This window comes from Spermophilus citellus, assembly GCF_964194105.1.
Source record: "Spermophilus citellus genome assembly, chromosome: 19".
Taxonomy (NCBI): domain Eukaryota; kingdom Metazoa; phylum Chordata; class Mammalia; order Rodentia; family Sciuridae; genus Spermophilus; species Spermophilus citellus.
Window position 1 is genome coordinate 805,267 of NC_138201.1, and position 14,751 is coordinate 820,017.

The 14,751-nt window shown below is 56.3% G+C and overlaps 1 protein-coding gene across 1 annotated transcript in view; it reads right to left on the reverse strand.

The window, feature by feature from the left end:
* LOC308638612 (uncharacterized protein) overlaps nucleotides 1-14,751 on the reverse strand; it is a gene marked incomplete at its 3' end in the record, with an annotated part of 78,077 nt that overhangs the window by 31,210 nt on the left and 32,116 nt on the right. The window contains exon 5 of the mRNA XM_081276232.1: nucleotides 9,131-9,293. Within this exon, the coding sequence (XP_081132358.1) occupies nucleotides 9,131-9,293 (163 nt within the window). The remainder of the gene's footprint in view (nucleotides 1-9,130; nucleotides 9,294-14,751) is intronic.

A 14,751-nucleotide genomic window follows, 5' to 3' on the forward strand; every position in this document is an offset into this window, starting at 1 on the left:
AGGATGGTCAATGGGAGTGAGCGAAACTGTGGCCCGGCTCCCTTGTCCTGTCCCCCACAAGGGCCAAGTTGGTCCATGGTGAGTCCTAGGCCCTGAGAGGGCAGCTTTAAAAATGCTTTGACACCAGCACTCTTCAGCACCACCTAGCACCAGCACTAACTGACACCACCTAGAGATTAGCACTCTTCAGTGCAACCTGGATGCCAGCATTATTGAGACCACCTAGACACCAGCACTGGCCTGTACCACCTAGACACCAACACTAGCTGACACCACCTAGACGCCTGCACTGGCCAGCACCACTGCTGAGCTCTGTCTCCTAGGGGTGCTCTCCATGAGTACTCACGGTCTATCCACAGTGATCTGACCATCGCTACTGGAGTGAGCCCAGGATTACAAGTCTGGAAGTTTGCAGAAAGGGGTGGAACAGTGTCCTCTGTGCACCTTGCTGCAGGATGCTGTTCCCCTGAGTGGTGCAAGTCCCTTTGACAGGTCCCGCTGCTCTGTCCCATTTCTCTTGTAGGTCACCTCACAGTCTGGTGTCTCTGGCTTCGGGTCACCCGCTGCCGTGCACTCCCTACCCAGCCCAGCTCACCTCTTCCCGTGTTCTCAGCAGCAGAGAGCGAAGGTGTGGGTGGAGCCAGGCTCTCCACCCCGTCCATGGGCAGCCCAAGCTGACCTGACGGGAGCCTGCTTCTCCCTGCCGGGAGCCTCCTTGGTGGCCATGGACAGGGCCTGGCCGGGAAGGCAGGTGGCTTCCTTGCAGGGCCTCATGGGGTGAGAGATGGGAGGCACAGGACACGGCTCCTGGGCCTCCAGCCGTCAGGGTCTCGCAGGCAGGACTCCGTGAGGCCAAGGGAGGTCCTAGCAGTGCCAGGGGCCAGTGGTTCCTGACCCTGTTGATGGACCTGGTGGACCATTCCTCACAGGTGGAGATGAAAACCAGTTCCTCTGCTGAAACGAAGTCTTTACTCTTCACACAAGGGTGGCGAGCAGCATGGGGGACAGGGAGAACTGGGTCACAGCTGCCATTTCCTGTTATGTTTGGTGTCTCCAGGTCCTCTGGGGAGTGCTAGGACTGAGCTAGGAGTGCAAGCTCAGCCAGGAAGCGCTGCTTGTGACATGGTGGGCAGGCAGAGGCCTCCCGTGCACACAGGTCTGGTGGCCCCAGCACCCAGACCCTGTGGAGGAGGCCTGGGCAGAAGGCATCAGCCCTGAATCCCTGTGCTGCTCCGCGACTGGCAGGTGTCCCCGCGGGGAGTGTGACTTGGCTCAGAGGCAGGGGCAGCGGGGGGAGTGACAGCTAGAGGCCACCAGGCCACCACACAATTGCAGCCTGTCAAGGTTCGAGCCTGCACACCTGCCAGGACCTGCAGCGTGCCTCTGCCCTCTTACCTAACACTCCACAGGACGGGCCGTGCACACTGGGACCCTCATTGGCACAACTGCTGTGAACACCAGCAGACACACACCAGACCAGGGCACAGTAAGCGTGGCTCGCAGGGACTAGCCTTCTCTTGGACTCACAAGCAGACTGACACCTGGACCCCTCTGTGAGCAGAGGGGACTGGGAGCGAGGGTCCGTGGATCTGTACAGCACATGATTTCATTATAAATCCATACTGGGGACATTACATCAAACGGTGACGGTCACCTTGGACGGCCGAGCTCAGGAGACGGGATGTGGACAGGTGTCTTGCCCTGATGAAGATAGGAGGGCCTGGGCGAAACTGACAGGAGACTCTCTTACCACATCTCCTGGGTCGCCTGCCACCTCGCCGACAGAGGTTGAACGTAATCAACCTGTGTGATTGGATACTAGCCACTCAGAAACTGCCCTTCAAGTGGCGACCACAGCTGGCACTGCACGGTGGTGGCTCACCTCGTCCTGGGGTGTGCCATCACCCTGTCCTGTCTGCAGGCCTCCCACACTGCCCCTGTGCCCACCTGTGCACCTTGATGTGCTGTCTCTGGGCACTGGGACTGTGCCGTCATACTGCCATGTGCCTGGGCAAAGGCAGGAGCAGCAGATCCACGGAGCTGCTTGCAGCTCATGAGCTGAACACTTGATGACCTTGACTCAGGGGTGTCCCAGAGGTCTGGGGCATGCAGCTTGGGTGGTCTTTTGACAGCCAGGTCATGGCTCAGGCCGTCACTGGGCTTGTGAGGACTTGCAGGCTACTTGGCCTCTGCATGTCCACTGGCCAGGATTCCACAGTCAGGGATGGGTCCCTTCTTGGGACCTGGGGACTACTTAGACCTAGCAGTCCACATGACCCCCACTGTGGGATGAGCTCAGGGTCTGGGGTACTAAAAGCTGAATCTCTTCAGAGATATCTAGGAATGTTGGTGAGTGTCCACTTTTAACAAGTTCAGGGTCTGGGGATGTAGCTCAGGGGCAGAGCTCTAGTCTGGCAGGCGAGAGGCCTGAGTGCATCTAACAGGAAGGGCACGACTTTTAAACATCATCCCTGCCGCATTCATCAACGACCCCAGTCTCAGTCACAGACTGTAAAAAGAGCCAGAAACAAAGAAGCCCACACAGAATCAGTCTTCCACGATCACATGCCCTTCACAAGTGACATGGAGGTCAATGACAACTATGTCACCGAGACAAGCCCCTGAGCATTAGCAGAACACCAGCTGTGCCTCCATGGGAAGGAGTTGGCTCCCTCTAGTAAGATGATCCTGGGGGCTTCAAGGGGGGACCCAGGGCTGGGCACCCAGGCGAGCACCCTGGAGGTCACCATCCCCCAGGGGACACATGGGGAGCAGGTGCCAGAGTTGAGAGGAGACTTGAGAGGCCTGAGGAGGAGCAGGGTCTCCTGGGGCCCCAGCGATGGCCACAGGATCCGGCTCCTTAGGGCCTCTGAAGCTACCCCAACCACTGGCCATGACACACGTGGACAGTCCAGGACAACCACTGCCCTTTTCCCAGGCCACTCTCTCCCCTACTCAGCAGAGGCCCCTGCAGCCACCTGGTGAGCAGACAGCTGGATCCAGGAACCTCTCGTGGCCACCATGGCCCTCCTGGACAGCAGCACTGGGGCAGGTGGCCGGCTCCCCGTCCAGGGGGTGCCAGCTCATTGGTTCCTTCCACCCATGTGCACAGTGCACACTGGGATCTGAACAACTTACCTCAAAAAAGTCTCCTCCAGCCCTTCCTAAGAACTACTCAGTCTACACCAGAGGCCACAGACCTGGTCTACCCCATCCACCACACATGGACTACATACCACAGGCCACAGACCTGGTCTACACCATCCACCACACACAGAGTCCACACCATAGACCACAGACCCTGGTCTACACCATCCTCCACACATGGACTACATACCATAGACCACACACCTGGTCTACACCATCCTCCACACATGGACTACATACCACAGGCCACAGACCTGGTCTACACCATCCACCACACACAGAGTCCACACCATAGACCACAGACCTGGTCTACCCCATCCTCCACACACAGACTACACACCATAGACCACAGACCTGGTCTACACCATCCTCCACACATGGACTACATACCATAGACCACACACCTGGTCTACACCATCCTCCACACATGGACTACATACCACAGGCCACAGACCTGGTCTACACCATCCACCACACACAGAGTCCACACCATAGACCACAGACCTGGTCTACCCCATCCTCCACACACAGACTACACACCATAGACCACAGACCTGGTCTACACCATCCTCCACACACAGACTACACACCATAGACCACACACCTGGTCTACACCATCCTCCACACACAGAGTCCACACCATAGACCGTAGCCCCTGGTTCACACCATCCACCACACATAAACTACATACCATAGACCACACACCTGGTCTACACCATCTACCACACACAGAGTCCACACCATAGACCACAGACCTGGTCTACACCATCCTCCACACACAGACTACACACCATAGACCACAGACCTGGTCTACACCATCCTCCACACACAGACTCCACACCATAGACCACAGACCTGGTCTACCCCATCCTCCACACACAGACTACACACCATAGACCATAGCCCCTGGTCTACACCATCCTCCACACACAGAGTCCACACCATAGACCACAGACCTGGTCTACACTATCCTCCACACACAGAGTCCACACCATAGACCACAGACCCTGGTCTACACCATCCTCCACACATGGACTACACACCATAGACCACAGACCCTGGTCTACACCATCCTCCACACATGGACTACACACCATAGACCACAGACCCTGGTCTACACCATCCTCCACACACAGAGTCCACACCATAGACCACAGACCTGGTCTACACTATCCTCCACACACAGAGTCCACACCATAGACCACAGACCCTGGTCTACACCATCCTCCACACATGGACTACACACCATAGACCACAGCCCTGGTCTACACTATCCTCCACACACAGAGTCCACACCATAGACCACAGACCCTGGTCTACACCATCCTCCACACATGGACTACACACCATAGACCATAGCCCCTGGTCTACACCATCCTCCACACACAGAGTCCACACCATAGACCACAGACCTGGTCTACACTATCCTCCACACACAGAGTCCACACCATAGACCACAGACCCTGGTCTACACCATCCTCCACACATGGACTACACACCATAGACCACAGACCCTGGTCTACACCATCCTCCACACATGGACTACACACCATAGACCACAGACCCTGGTCTACACCATCCTCCACACACAGACTACACACCATAGACCGCAGACCCTGGTCTACACCATCCTCCACACACAGACTACACACCATAGACCACAGACCCTGGTCTACACCATCCTCCACACACAGACTACACACCATAGACCACAGCCCTGGTCTACACCATCCTCCACACACAGAGTCCACACCATAGACCACAGACCCTGGTCTACACCATCCACCACACATGGACTACACACCATAGACCACAAACCTGGTCTACACCATCCTCCACACACAGAGTCCACACCATAGACCACAGACCTGGTCTACACTATCCTCCACACATAGATACACACCATAGACCACAGACCTGGTCTACACCACCCTCCATACACAGACTACACATCATAGACCACAGACCTGGTCTACACCATCCTCCACACACAGACTACACACCATAGACCACAGACCCTGGTCTACACCATCCTCCACACACAGACTACACACCATAGACCACAGACCTGGTCTACACCACCCTCCACACACAGACTACACACCATAGACCACAGACCTGGTCTACACCATCCTCCACACACAGACTACACACCATAGACCACAGACCCTGGTCTACACCATCTACCACACACAGATACACACCATAGACCACAGACCTGGTCTACACCATCCTCCACACACAGAGTGTACACCACAGGCCACAGACCTGGTCTACACCATCCACCACACACAGACTCCACACCATAGACCACAGACCTGGTCTACACCATCCTCCACACACAGAGTCCACACCATAGACCACAGACCTGGTCTACACCATCCTCCACACACAGACTCCACACCATAGACCACAGACCTGGTCTACCCCATCCTCCACACACAGAGTCCACACCATAAACCACAGACCTGGTCTACACCATCCTCCACACACAGACTACACACCATAGACCACAGACCCTGGTCTACACTATCCTCCACACACAGACTACACACCATAGACCACAGACCTGGTCTACACCATCCTCCACACACAGACTACACACCATAGACCACAGACCCTGGTCTACACCATCCTCCACACACAGAGTCCACACCATAGACCATAGCCCCTGGTCTACACCATCCACGACACACAGAGTCCACACCACAGATCACAGATCTGGTCTACACCATCCTCCACACACAGAGTCCACACCACAGGCTACAGATCCTGATCTACACCATCCACCACACACAGACTTCACACCACAGGCTACAGCCCTGGTCTACACCATCCACCACACACAGATACACACCATAGACCACAGACCTGGTCTTCACCATCCACCACACACAGAATCCGCACCACAGGCCACAGTTCCTGGTCTACACTCACCCTGCTGCTCCCCCTCACCCTGCAGCTACGTGGGACCCGAACCCCTGTAGCCTGTCGTTTGCCTTGAGGTAGTCTGGGGACACCCCCCACCCCTTGCTAATTAATTTTGTGTTAGCGTTAGCTTCAATGAAAGCTTGACTCCCGGCTCCGAGAGGTAAATCGTCCTGAGACCCGTACTTGGATGCTTGGAGTTCAATTATCTTGTAATACTCAGGTCATGCCACTACCATGAAGTCATACGATTTTTCAAATTTACTTATAGCCTATAAAATGAAAATGCCTTTGGAAATGAATGTCACAGAAGCAGTCCCTTGTGTATAGTTCTCTTGTTGTTTTAAAATATGTAAAGCTTTCTTACCAGAAGGTGTGGGCTGCTCAAATGCCTGTCCTGTTAATATCAGAGACCCTGATTCCTGAGCTAAAGATGTGAGGTCTTCCACGGGCACCCAGGGCCCCAGGTGGCTAGGCAAGCAGAATCCAGGCAGGAAACCCTTAATTAAGGTTGAGAAATAGAAAGTCTGGTGGTCCATTTCCAGAACATAATATCTAGCTTTAACTGGAATGTAAGATCCGAGAGTAACCGTTTTAACTAGAGCCCTTCACTTTGCCGCCCCAATTGTCGAATCAGCCAATGTCTAGGCTGTGACCCTGGGCTCTTCCTGTTAGGGCAGCACGCCCCTCTGCAGGAGTCCAGTTGGCCTTGCCGAGTGGCTTCTGAGCACGGCCAGGTTCCTTGTGGCATCTGGAAATACACTCACCCAGTAAAGAGCTCAGATCCAACGTGGGCCCAGCAGGCCCAGTTCTGCCAAAGTCTGAAATATGAGGATCCCGGGGTCAGAGGATTTATGAACCCTCGTCAAGTTTGCCTGGTAGAGATTCACAAGCCTGGGATGACCTGAACATTGCGTTGGGGTGTAGGGTTCTGTCCAGGGTTCACACCACACAAGGGATAGTGTTGCCCTCCAGGGAGGACAAGAGGCCTCCCTTCCCAGCCCCACCTGAGTCTTGCCTCCCAGGGTGCATGCTGGCAGTGTGCCCCCCAAGAACACAGTGCTATGCACCGAAGGGTGAGTGTGGCCAGGAGGGACAGAGGTCATCTCATACCGGGCTCCAGATTCAACAGCTCCCCACAGCCGACAGTCACCTGACAGAAGCCATAAAAGGGATCTCATGGTCACAACTTTGGTACTTTCAGGTTTTCATTGACCCTCTGCACGGCAGAGGTCACATAGCATCTGGGTCTGTAGGCGGGTGGTGCACATGTCCAACGCTGCAGCGAGGAGGCATCTGGCAGGTGAGCCGGGCCAGCTCCAGCCTGCACGCTGCCCTGCACCGGGGGCTTCGGCAGCCCCTGTGAGCTCAGACTGGCAGCACCCTGCTCCGCTCACCCTTCAGGCTGGCCACGTTCATACACGGCTGTCTATAGAGGCTGACATTCCTATGCTTCAGACAGTGAATTTCTCACTAAAGTGAGACTATGTCCTGCCAAAGAAGGATGAAAGGCACCAGCTCTCTAGTTCTGTGGTGATTAACAGACAGAGGTCCTGAGACACAGGGCACAGAGAGGAACCTGGACCAGGTGGCACGAAGGAAGGTGGACAGAGTGGTAGGGCGCACAGGTGTGTCCAGGCAAAAGAGCTGAGGTGCACACAGACGGCCTCTTCCTCAAGGGAACTACCTGAGAGAGGTAGGTGCACACACAGGATCGTGACGTCACGCAGCTCCAGGGAGCTGACAAGGTCCTGCAAAGCCACCGGGGAGGAGAGCGGCTTTGGCTTTGAGCTGAGCGGAGCTGGTGTCAGAGCAGGTGCAGGCCTCATAGGGGAGGTGACTTTTAGCCTGTCACGAAGCTCAGGTGAACAGAACCAGGGTGGGAAGGCACGGACCTCAGGCCGGAGGCTCTGCTAGGAAGACTGACCTGCGCCCCTTCCACACGGTCTCTTCCGAGAATCTGCAGACACTCAGCCCCAAAGGGCAGCACTGTCCCACTTCCCAGAACTGCCAACTAGGTTGAGGTGGCCTCTTGCCCCGCGCTTCAGTGTCCAGGGAGCAACCAGACCATCCCCCTTCGGGTGGGGTATACACTAACACAGTCCCTTATGGAAAAGAGCACAAGATCCTCACAAATCAGAAACAGTCTTCCATCCAGGGAGGACCCAGAGGCAGCGGGTGGATCACTGGACTTCCACACACAGGGCAGCACTGTTCAGAACCGCCCAGACACGGACAGCCGGGGTCTGTGGGCAGACGGAGGGTGAGGAAACGGGATGTGTGGGCGGAGGTGGAAGATTAGCAGATGATGGACACATAGGTAGACATAAATGGATGAGAGATGATGAACACGTGGGTGGCACACAGACGGATCTGACTATCCCTCATCTCAGCAGAAGGAGCTGCCATTGTGACACACACGAGCCTAAAGGACAAGACAGTGGCCCCACGAACCGGGCCAGACCCGGGGTCGAGCAGGTATCTGCTTCTGCAAGAGGTTGTCCAGGGTCAGACCTGGTCTCACACTCACCTCACCTTCCAGCCTGAGCCCTACCCCCCTGCCCTGGACAGAGTGGGAGAAGAGAGTGAGGCTCCCCATGTCCCTGTGTCCCAGCACTGTGCAGGGCTGCCCTGGAGGGTGGTGGTGGCCTCTCCCGGGGGAGCCACCCTGTGCAGAGAGCTAACCAGCCTCATTTCACCAGGACAGCTGGTAGATCCTGCCACAAACCAGGAGCACAAGGCTGCTGGGGTGAAAACCCCAGGCCCTTATGGGCCACTCTGTCACCCCGTCTCCTTGTCACAGCAACCTGGCTCCTAAAGCCCAGCCTCCATCACCTTTCCCTCTGGGACACCATTGGGCACTGGGGGCTGCCGTGTAGGTGCAGAATTTTGAGGCTTGCAAGGCCCCGTGCAGCATGCGGTAGGCTACACTGGCCATTCCTGGAGCGGGATGGGTGACACCCCCAAGAGCCACCCCTGATGGAACCTGCCAGTGCCCACAGGGAACGCAGGGAACCCACAATCAGACCTGGAACAGCAGCACAGCGCGCCTCACCTGGCTGGAGAGGGTGGGCAGCAGCCTGATGACCGCCTCTCTTCCCAGTGTCCAAATGTCCCATGTGTGCACCAGACGGAGCTCGGACCTGACACCCTGGGCACCCGGGGGCAGAGCAGCGGCTGTTGGTGGTGGAGGGATTGGGTGGCAAGCCTGGGTCCACCTGTGGGATAAAGGGCTGCAGCGCTCAGGAGTTTGGCAGGGGCTTGTTGTTGATTTTCATCAGCTGGCAATACTTGGTGTCCTGGTAGGATTGTTTTAATGATCTGAAAATACGTTGTTAAACAGGAAGACAACTTAGAATGAAAAGACAAGCCACAGCCAGGAGAAAATATCTGCAGGACCAGCATGTGATAAAGGACTTGGACCTACTGTGCACAAAGAGCTCACCAAACTCAATAAGGAAGAAACCACTCAGGTTAAAAATGGGCTAGAGACCCAAAGACAATGTACAGAGGGTCAATCTACCGTCACTGCCATCACTAGGGAATCCCAGTCCCAGCGTCAATGAGAGGCCAGCACACGCTCGACAGAGGGCTGATGGGACACGTGACAATTCCAAGGGCTGTGAAGGCAGGAACAGCAGGGCCTTCTCCAATGCTAGTGGAGGTGCATAAGCCACAGTGCTGTGGTGTGGACGCGGAGTGTCCCCCAAAGACTCTCAGGGCTGGGTCCCAGTGCAGTGGGCAGAGGTGGACCTTTGGGAGCTGACTGGACCCTGAGGGCTCTGACCTCAGCCGTGGATTGATCCACTGGTGGATTAACAGTTGGATGGCATCAGTGGGAAGCGGTGGAGACGGAGGAGGAGCCACCTGACTGAGGGCGTGGTGGGCCGTGCCTTGGGGACCATACCTTGTCTCTGACCCCTTCCTCTCTCTCTCGACTTCCTGGCTGCCATGAGCTGAGCAGCTTCCCTCCATACCATGATGGTCGGCCTGGCTTCAGGCCTAGAGGCCAACCATGGCCGAACCTCTGAGACCGTGGGCCAGGACCAACCTCCCTCCTGAGCCTGCCTTTCCAGGCCCCTGCCACAGCAGCAGAGCAGACTGGCACACAGCCACTCTGCCGGATGGCTGGGCCACCCCTTGCAAAGCAAGAGTCTCACACACAGTCTAGCAATCATACCCCCAGGCATTCACCCAAATGAGTCCAACTGATGTCAAAGGGAAAGAGAATATCTGTACGTGAATGCTTGGGGCAGCCTATTCATAGTCACCAAAAAGTGGAGGGAAGCAGATCCCTCCAGTACGTGAAGGGGTGAACCCACTGTGGCCTAGCCAGACAGTGGAAGAGTACCCGTTGGCAAGAGGAACGAGCTGTCGAGCCTCAAAGAGACATGGAGTGCTCTCAGATTCAGGTTGCTAGGGGTGCAGGTTAGTTCTCCACCTGAGCTTGGCCAGGCCACAGGACCTGGTACCAGCCAAGCATTATTCCAGATGCCGATGTGATGCACTTTTAAAAGATGAGATTAACGCTCATCAGTATACTTTAAGTGGAGTTCCCTCCATGATATGGATGGGCTCATGGATTCAGGTGAGGGCCTGAAGTAGGGTGAGCATGTCCCCTGGAGAAGAAGGGATTCCACCAGCCAAACGCCTACAGCTTGAACCACAGCACCACCTCTCCCTCGGTCTCCAACCGTCCAACTCTGCAGATGACACAGATTCTAACCACAGCACATTTTTGAAAAAGTGTAACTGCCGGAGGTTACCAGGAACTGGGGGTTGTGGATGGAGACAGTGTACTCCTTTCTCTAGGGCACCGTGAGGGGAGGTGCCGGCATTCACAGTTTGTCAAAATCCACTGAACTACACAACGCGGGGCCTTGATGTGTTGATGGCTGATTGTTGCGTGGATATTGGTTCCTGGATTTTAACCCAGATGTCAGTAAGAGGAGAAGCTAGGGGTGGGGACAGGCTACAGGAACTCTGTCCTTTCAGCCCAGGTTTCTGTAAAACAAAAACTCTAAAGAGTAAAGTCTATTGCTTACTTATTTCTAGAGATAAGGCAGTTACTGTCCACTGGTGGTCATTTGTGCATAATAATTCTTAAGCATTACTTAGCGTGTTCTGGGGCAAATAGCCACAGGACTGACTAGTGATGGAGACAGGTCTTTCGCATGTTGTGGGCAATGGTCTTGGAATCAGGATCCTACTGCTGCTGTCCTAGTGGGTGGGGGACCTTGGACAGATTCACCATGCTGAGCTTGTGTTGAACATCTGGAGATAGTAACGTGAGACGGAGTTCTCAGGAAAATTAGATGAGAGAATACAAGTTCCAGGCAATGTGACTGGTTCAAGAACAGCAGAGACAAGATCATGCAGATGGGGCTTAGAGAGGAGGAGGAGGACAAAAAGGAGGGGGAGGAAGAGGAGGGGAAAGAGGAGGGGGAAGAGAAAGAGGAGGGGAAGAGAAAGAGGAGGAGGAAGAGGAGGAGAAGGAGGAGGAGAAGGAAGAGGTGGAGGAAGAGGAGGAAGAAGAAGAGGAGGAAGAGGAAGAGGAGGAGGAGGAAGAAGAGGAAGAGGAGGAAGAGGAAGAGGAGGAAGAGGAAGAGGAGGAGGAGGAAGAAGAGGAGGAGGAGGAGCAAGAAGAGGAGGAGGAGGAAGAGGAAGAGGAGGAAGAGGAGGAAGAGAAGAGGTGAAGAAGGAGGAAGAGGTGGAGGAGGAGGAAGAGGAGGAGGAGGAAGAGGAAGAGGAGGGGGCAGGAGGGGCAGCGGAGGAGGGGGAGGAGGAAGAGGAGGGGGAGGAGAGGGAGGAAGAGGAGGAGAAGAAGGGGAGGAGAAGGAGGGGAGGAAGAGGAGGATAAGGAGGGGAGGAAGAGGAGGAGAAGGAGTGGGAGGAGGAGGAGGAGGGGAAAGAGGAGGAGGAGGGGGAAGAGGAGGAGGAGAGGGAGGAGGAGGGGGAAGAGGAGGAGGAGAGAAAGGAGGAGGGGAGGAAGAGAGGGAGGAGGAGGGGGAGGAGGGGAGGGGGAGGAAGAGGAGGAGGGGGAGGAAGAGGAGGGGAGGAGGAAGAGGAGGAGGAGGAGGTAGAGGAGGGGTGGAGGAAGAGGAGGAGGAGGTAGAGGAGGGGTGGAGGAAGAGGAACGGGAGGAGGAAGAGGAGGAGGGGGAGAAGGAGTGGGAGGAGGAGGAGGAGAAGGAGGGGAGGAGGGGGAGTAAGAGGAGGAGAAGAAGGGGAGGAGGAAAAGGAGTGGGAGGAGGAGGAGGAGGGGAAAGAGGAGGAGGAGGAGGAAGAAGAAGAGGAGGAGGAGGGGGAGGAAGAGGAGGGGAAGGAAGAGGAAGAGGAGGGGAAGGAAGAGGAGGGGAGGAAGAAGATGAGGGGGGAGAAGGAGGAGGAGGAGGGGGAGAAAGAGGAAGAGAAGGGGGGAGGAGGAGGAGGAGGGGGAGAAGGAGTTGGGAAGAGAAGGGGAGGAGGAAGAAGAGGAGGAAGGGGAGAAAGAGGAAGAAGAGGAGGAGGAGGAGGGGGAGAAAGAGGAAGAGAAGGGGGGAGGAGGGAGAGGAGGAAGAGGAAGGTCCCCGTGAGGACCTGCTGGTCTCACAGGGTGGCCTCTGTCCAGCTGGGGACCTGCTGGTCTCACGGGGTGGCCTCTGTCCAGCTGGGGACCTGCTGGTCTCACGGGGTGGCCTCTGTCCAGCTGGGGACCTGCTGGTCTCACGGGGTGGCCTCTGTCCAGCTGGGGACCTGCTGGTCTCACGGGGTGGCCTCTCTTCCACCCTCGGGGGATCTGTGCCTGGTGGCAGCTGGCTTGGCTCTGTGTGACAGTTCATTAGTGAGTTTGTCCTGCTCGCCAGGAGGGAGCTGTGAGTCTAGAGGGAAGACATGGGTAGAGGCAGAGGGAGCCAGGGAGGGGGAGCCAGGTGGGGCTGCTGGCCCAGAGGCCTGAGTCCCCACCAGCTTAGGGGCTTTGGCGGGTAACTGACTCCCCACCACTTCACACTCGCTGGCAAATCTGAGTGACAGCAGGCTCTGCAGCAGTGACCTGGAGCCACTCGCTGTGCCAGAGACCTCCTCCCACTCCCAGGGTACACTTCAGGGGGCCTGGAGAAAAACTGTCTTCAATGTTAATACGAGAGAGGAAAGCATCCTGTGCAGATTTCCAATGACGGCATAGTTAGTGAGCAATGCTGGTCTATCAGCCACGGCATTTGGGGTCCTATTCATCCACCTGAAGCAGCCTGAGGAATGTAAACACTGAAACAAAGGGCAGTGCCCATGGCTGAAGCAAGCAGGCTTCCCAGGGTGCAGAGCCTCTTCAAAGGAGCCACAGAGGCAGCCCAGTGCAGGAAGGGGGACGGGAGAGCAGAGGGGACATCTCCTCCAGGCAGGTCCGAAGTGCACAGCCTCCTTGCCCGGCTCAGGGGGAGAGCAGTCAGTGGTAATGATTAAGAAGCCTGCACTTGTTTTCAAATAAATGTTTCATGATGTGTCATCTGTTTCCAAGAGGAGCAGCAGCAGGCCACAGCCACTGCGTGCTTAGCAGTTATGCGATGACCAAGACCAGGCTAATTATGGCAGACCACACAAACGTGCACGCAGAGGCCCTGGAAGCTGACAGGCATGGGGGCCGCGGAGCTGGGCTGTCCACAGAACCCCGGGGGCTGCAGTGTCAGCTTACTTTGCAGGCTCAGCTGCTGGGCTCCCTCGCAGAATTCTACAAACACGTTTTGACAGGAACAGCACTTCAGAGACCCGTGGCTCAGCGCCAGAGTGCAGACCCCACCTTTCCCCATCCTCCCTCTGTCTCGGAGGCGTCAAACCAGACAGCAGCTGATACAGCCGGCTTCCACCTCGAGCCGGGCCACTTCCTGACCCCTCTGTGGTTGCCCTTCCTTACATGGATTCCAAAATGTGTGCTGCATACCTACCAAGTGTCGGGCGTTGCGTTGGATGCCTGAGAGCAAGCAGAGAGCCACTGTGCCTCCTGCAGGTGTGGCAGAGGAGGAGCCGTGAGGTGTGACGTTTTAGGCCAGGACGTGTGCAAGGAGAAAGGTAAGCCAGGTGTCAGAGCCTGGGAAGCATGGCCAGCCAGGCCTCCTGAGCTTGTTGGAGAGGACAGCAGCGTGCGGGCAGAGGCAGCCGCGGGCACAGCTTGGTGTGGAGAAACCTGGCGGGAAGGTGGGGAGAGCCATGGAGGTGAGGTTACAGGGACAAGGCCCGAGGATCTGTGACCTGCGTGGGTCCTGATAAGGGCAGAGAGGAGCCTGTGCCCACAGACAACAGCATCCTCTGGCTGCCGTGCAGAGACAGATGCTCTGCCCATGGGGCAGCCAGAGCAGGGAGACCTCGCAGCAGCCCACGGACAGGCAGAGCTGGTTTGGACGGGCAGCAGCCAATACCGGGATGAGAAGGGACCGGAGAAGGGACTTTTCTGTGGATGTGGATGGTCAGCCCAAAGGAGGATTTGAGGAGGCCTCCGAGACCTTTGCCCTGAGCCAATAGAGAACAAGTTCAGAGTAAGTTCATGGAAAGGAGCACATTGGAGGGATCAGGAGCCCGGCTTAGAGGTCTGATCCTGCTCAGCCACTGAGCGGGTGGTAAAGTGCAGGAGAGGGTCCAGGCTGGATGGTATTGAGGCCACCCCACCCAGGAGCAGGTCTACAGGCAAGAGGGTGGAGAACGGCAA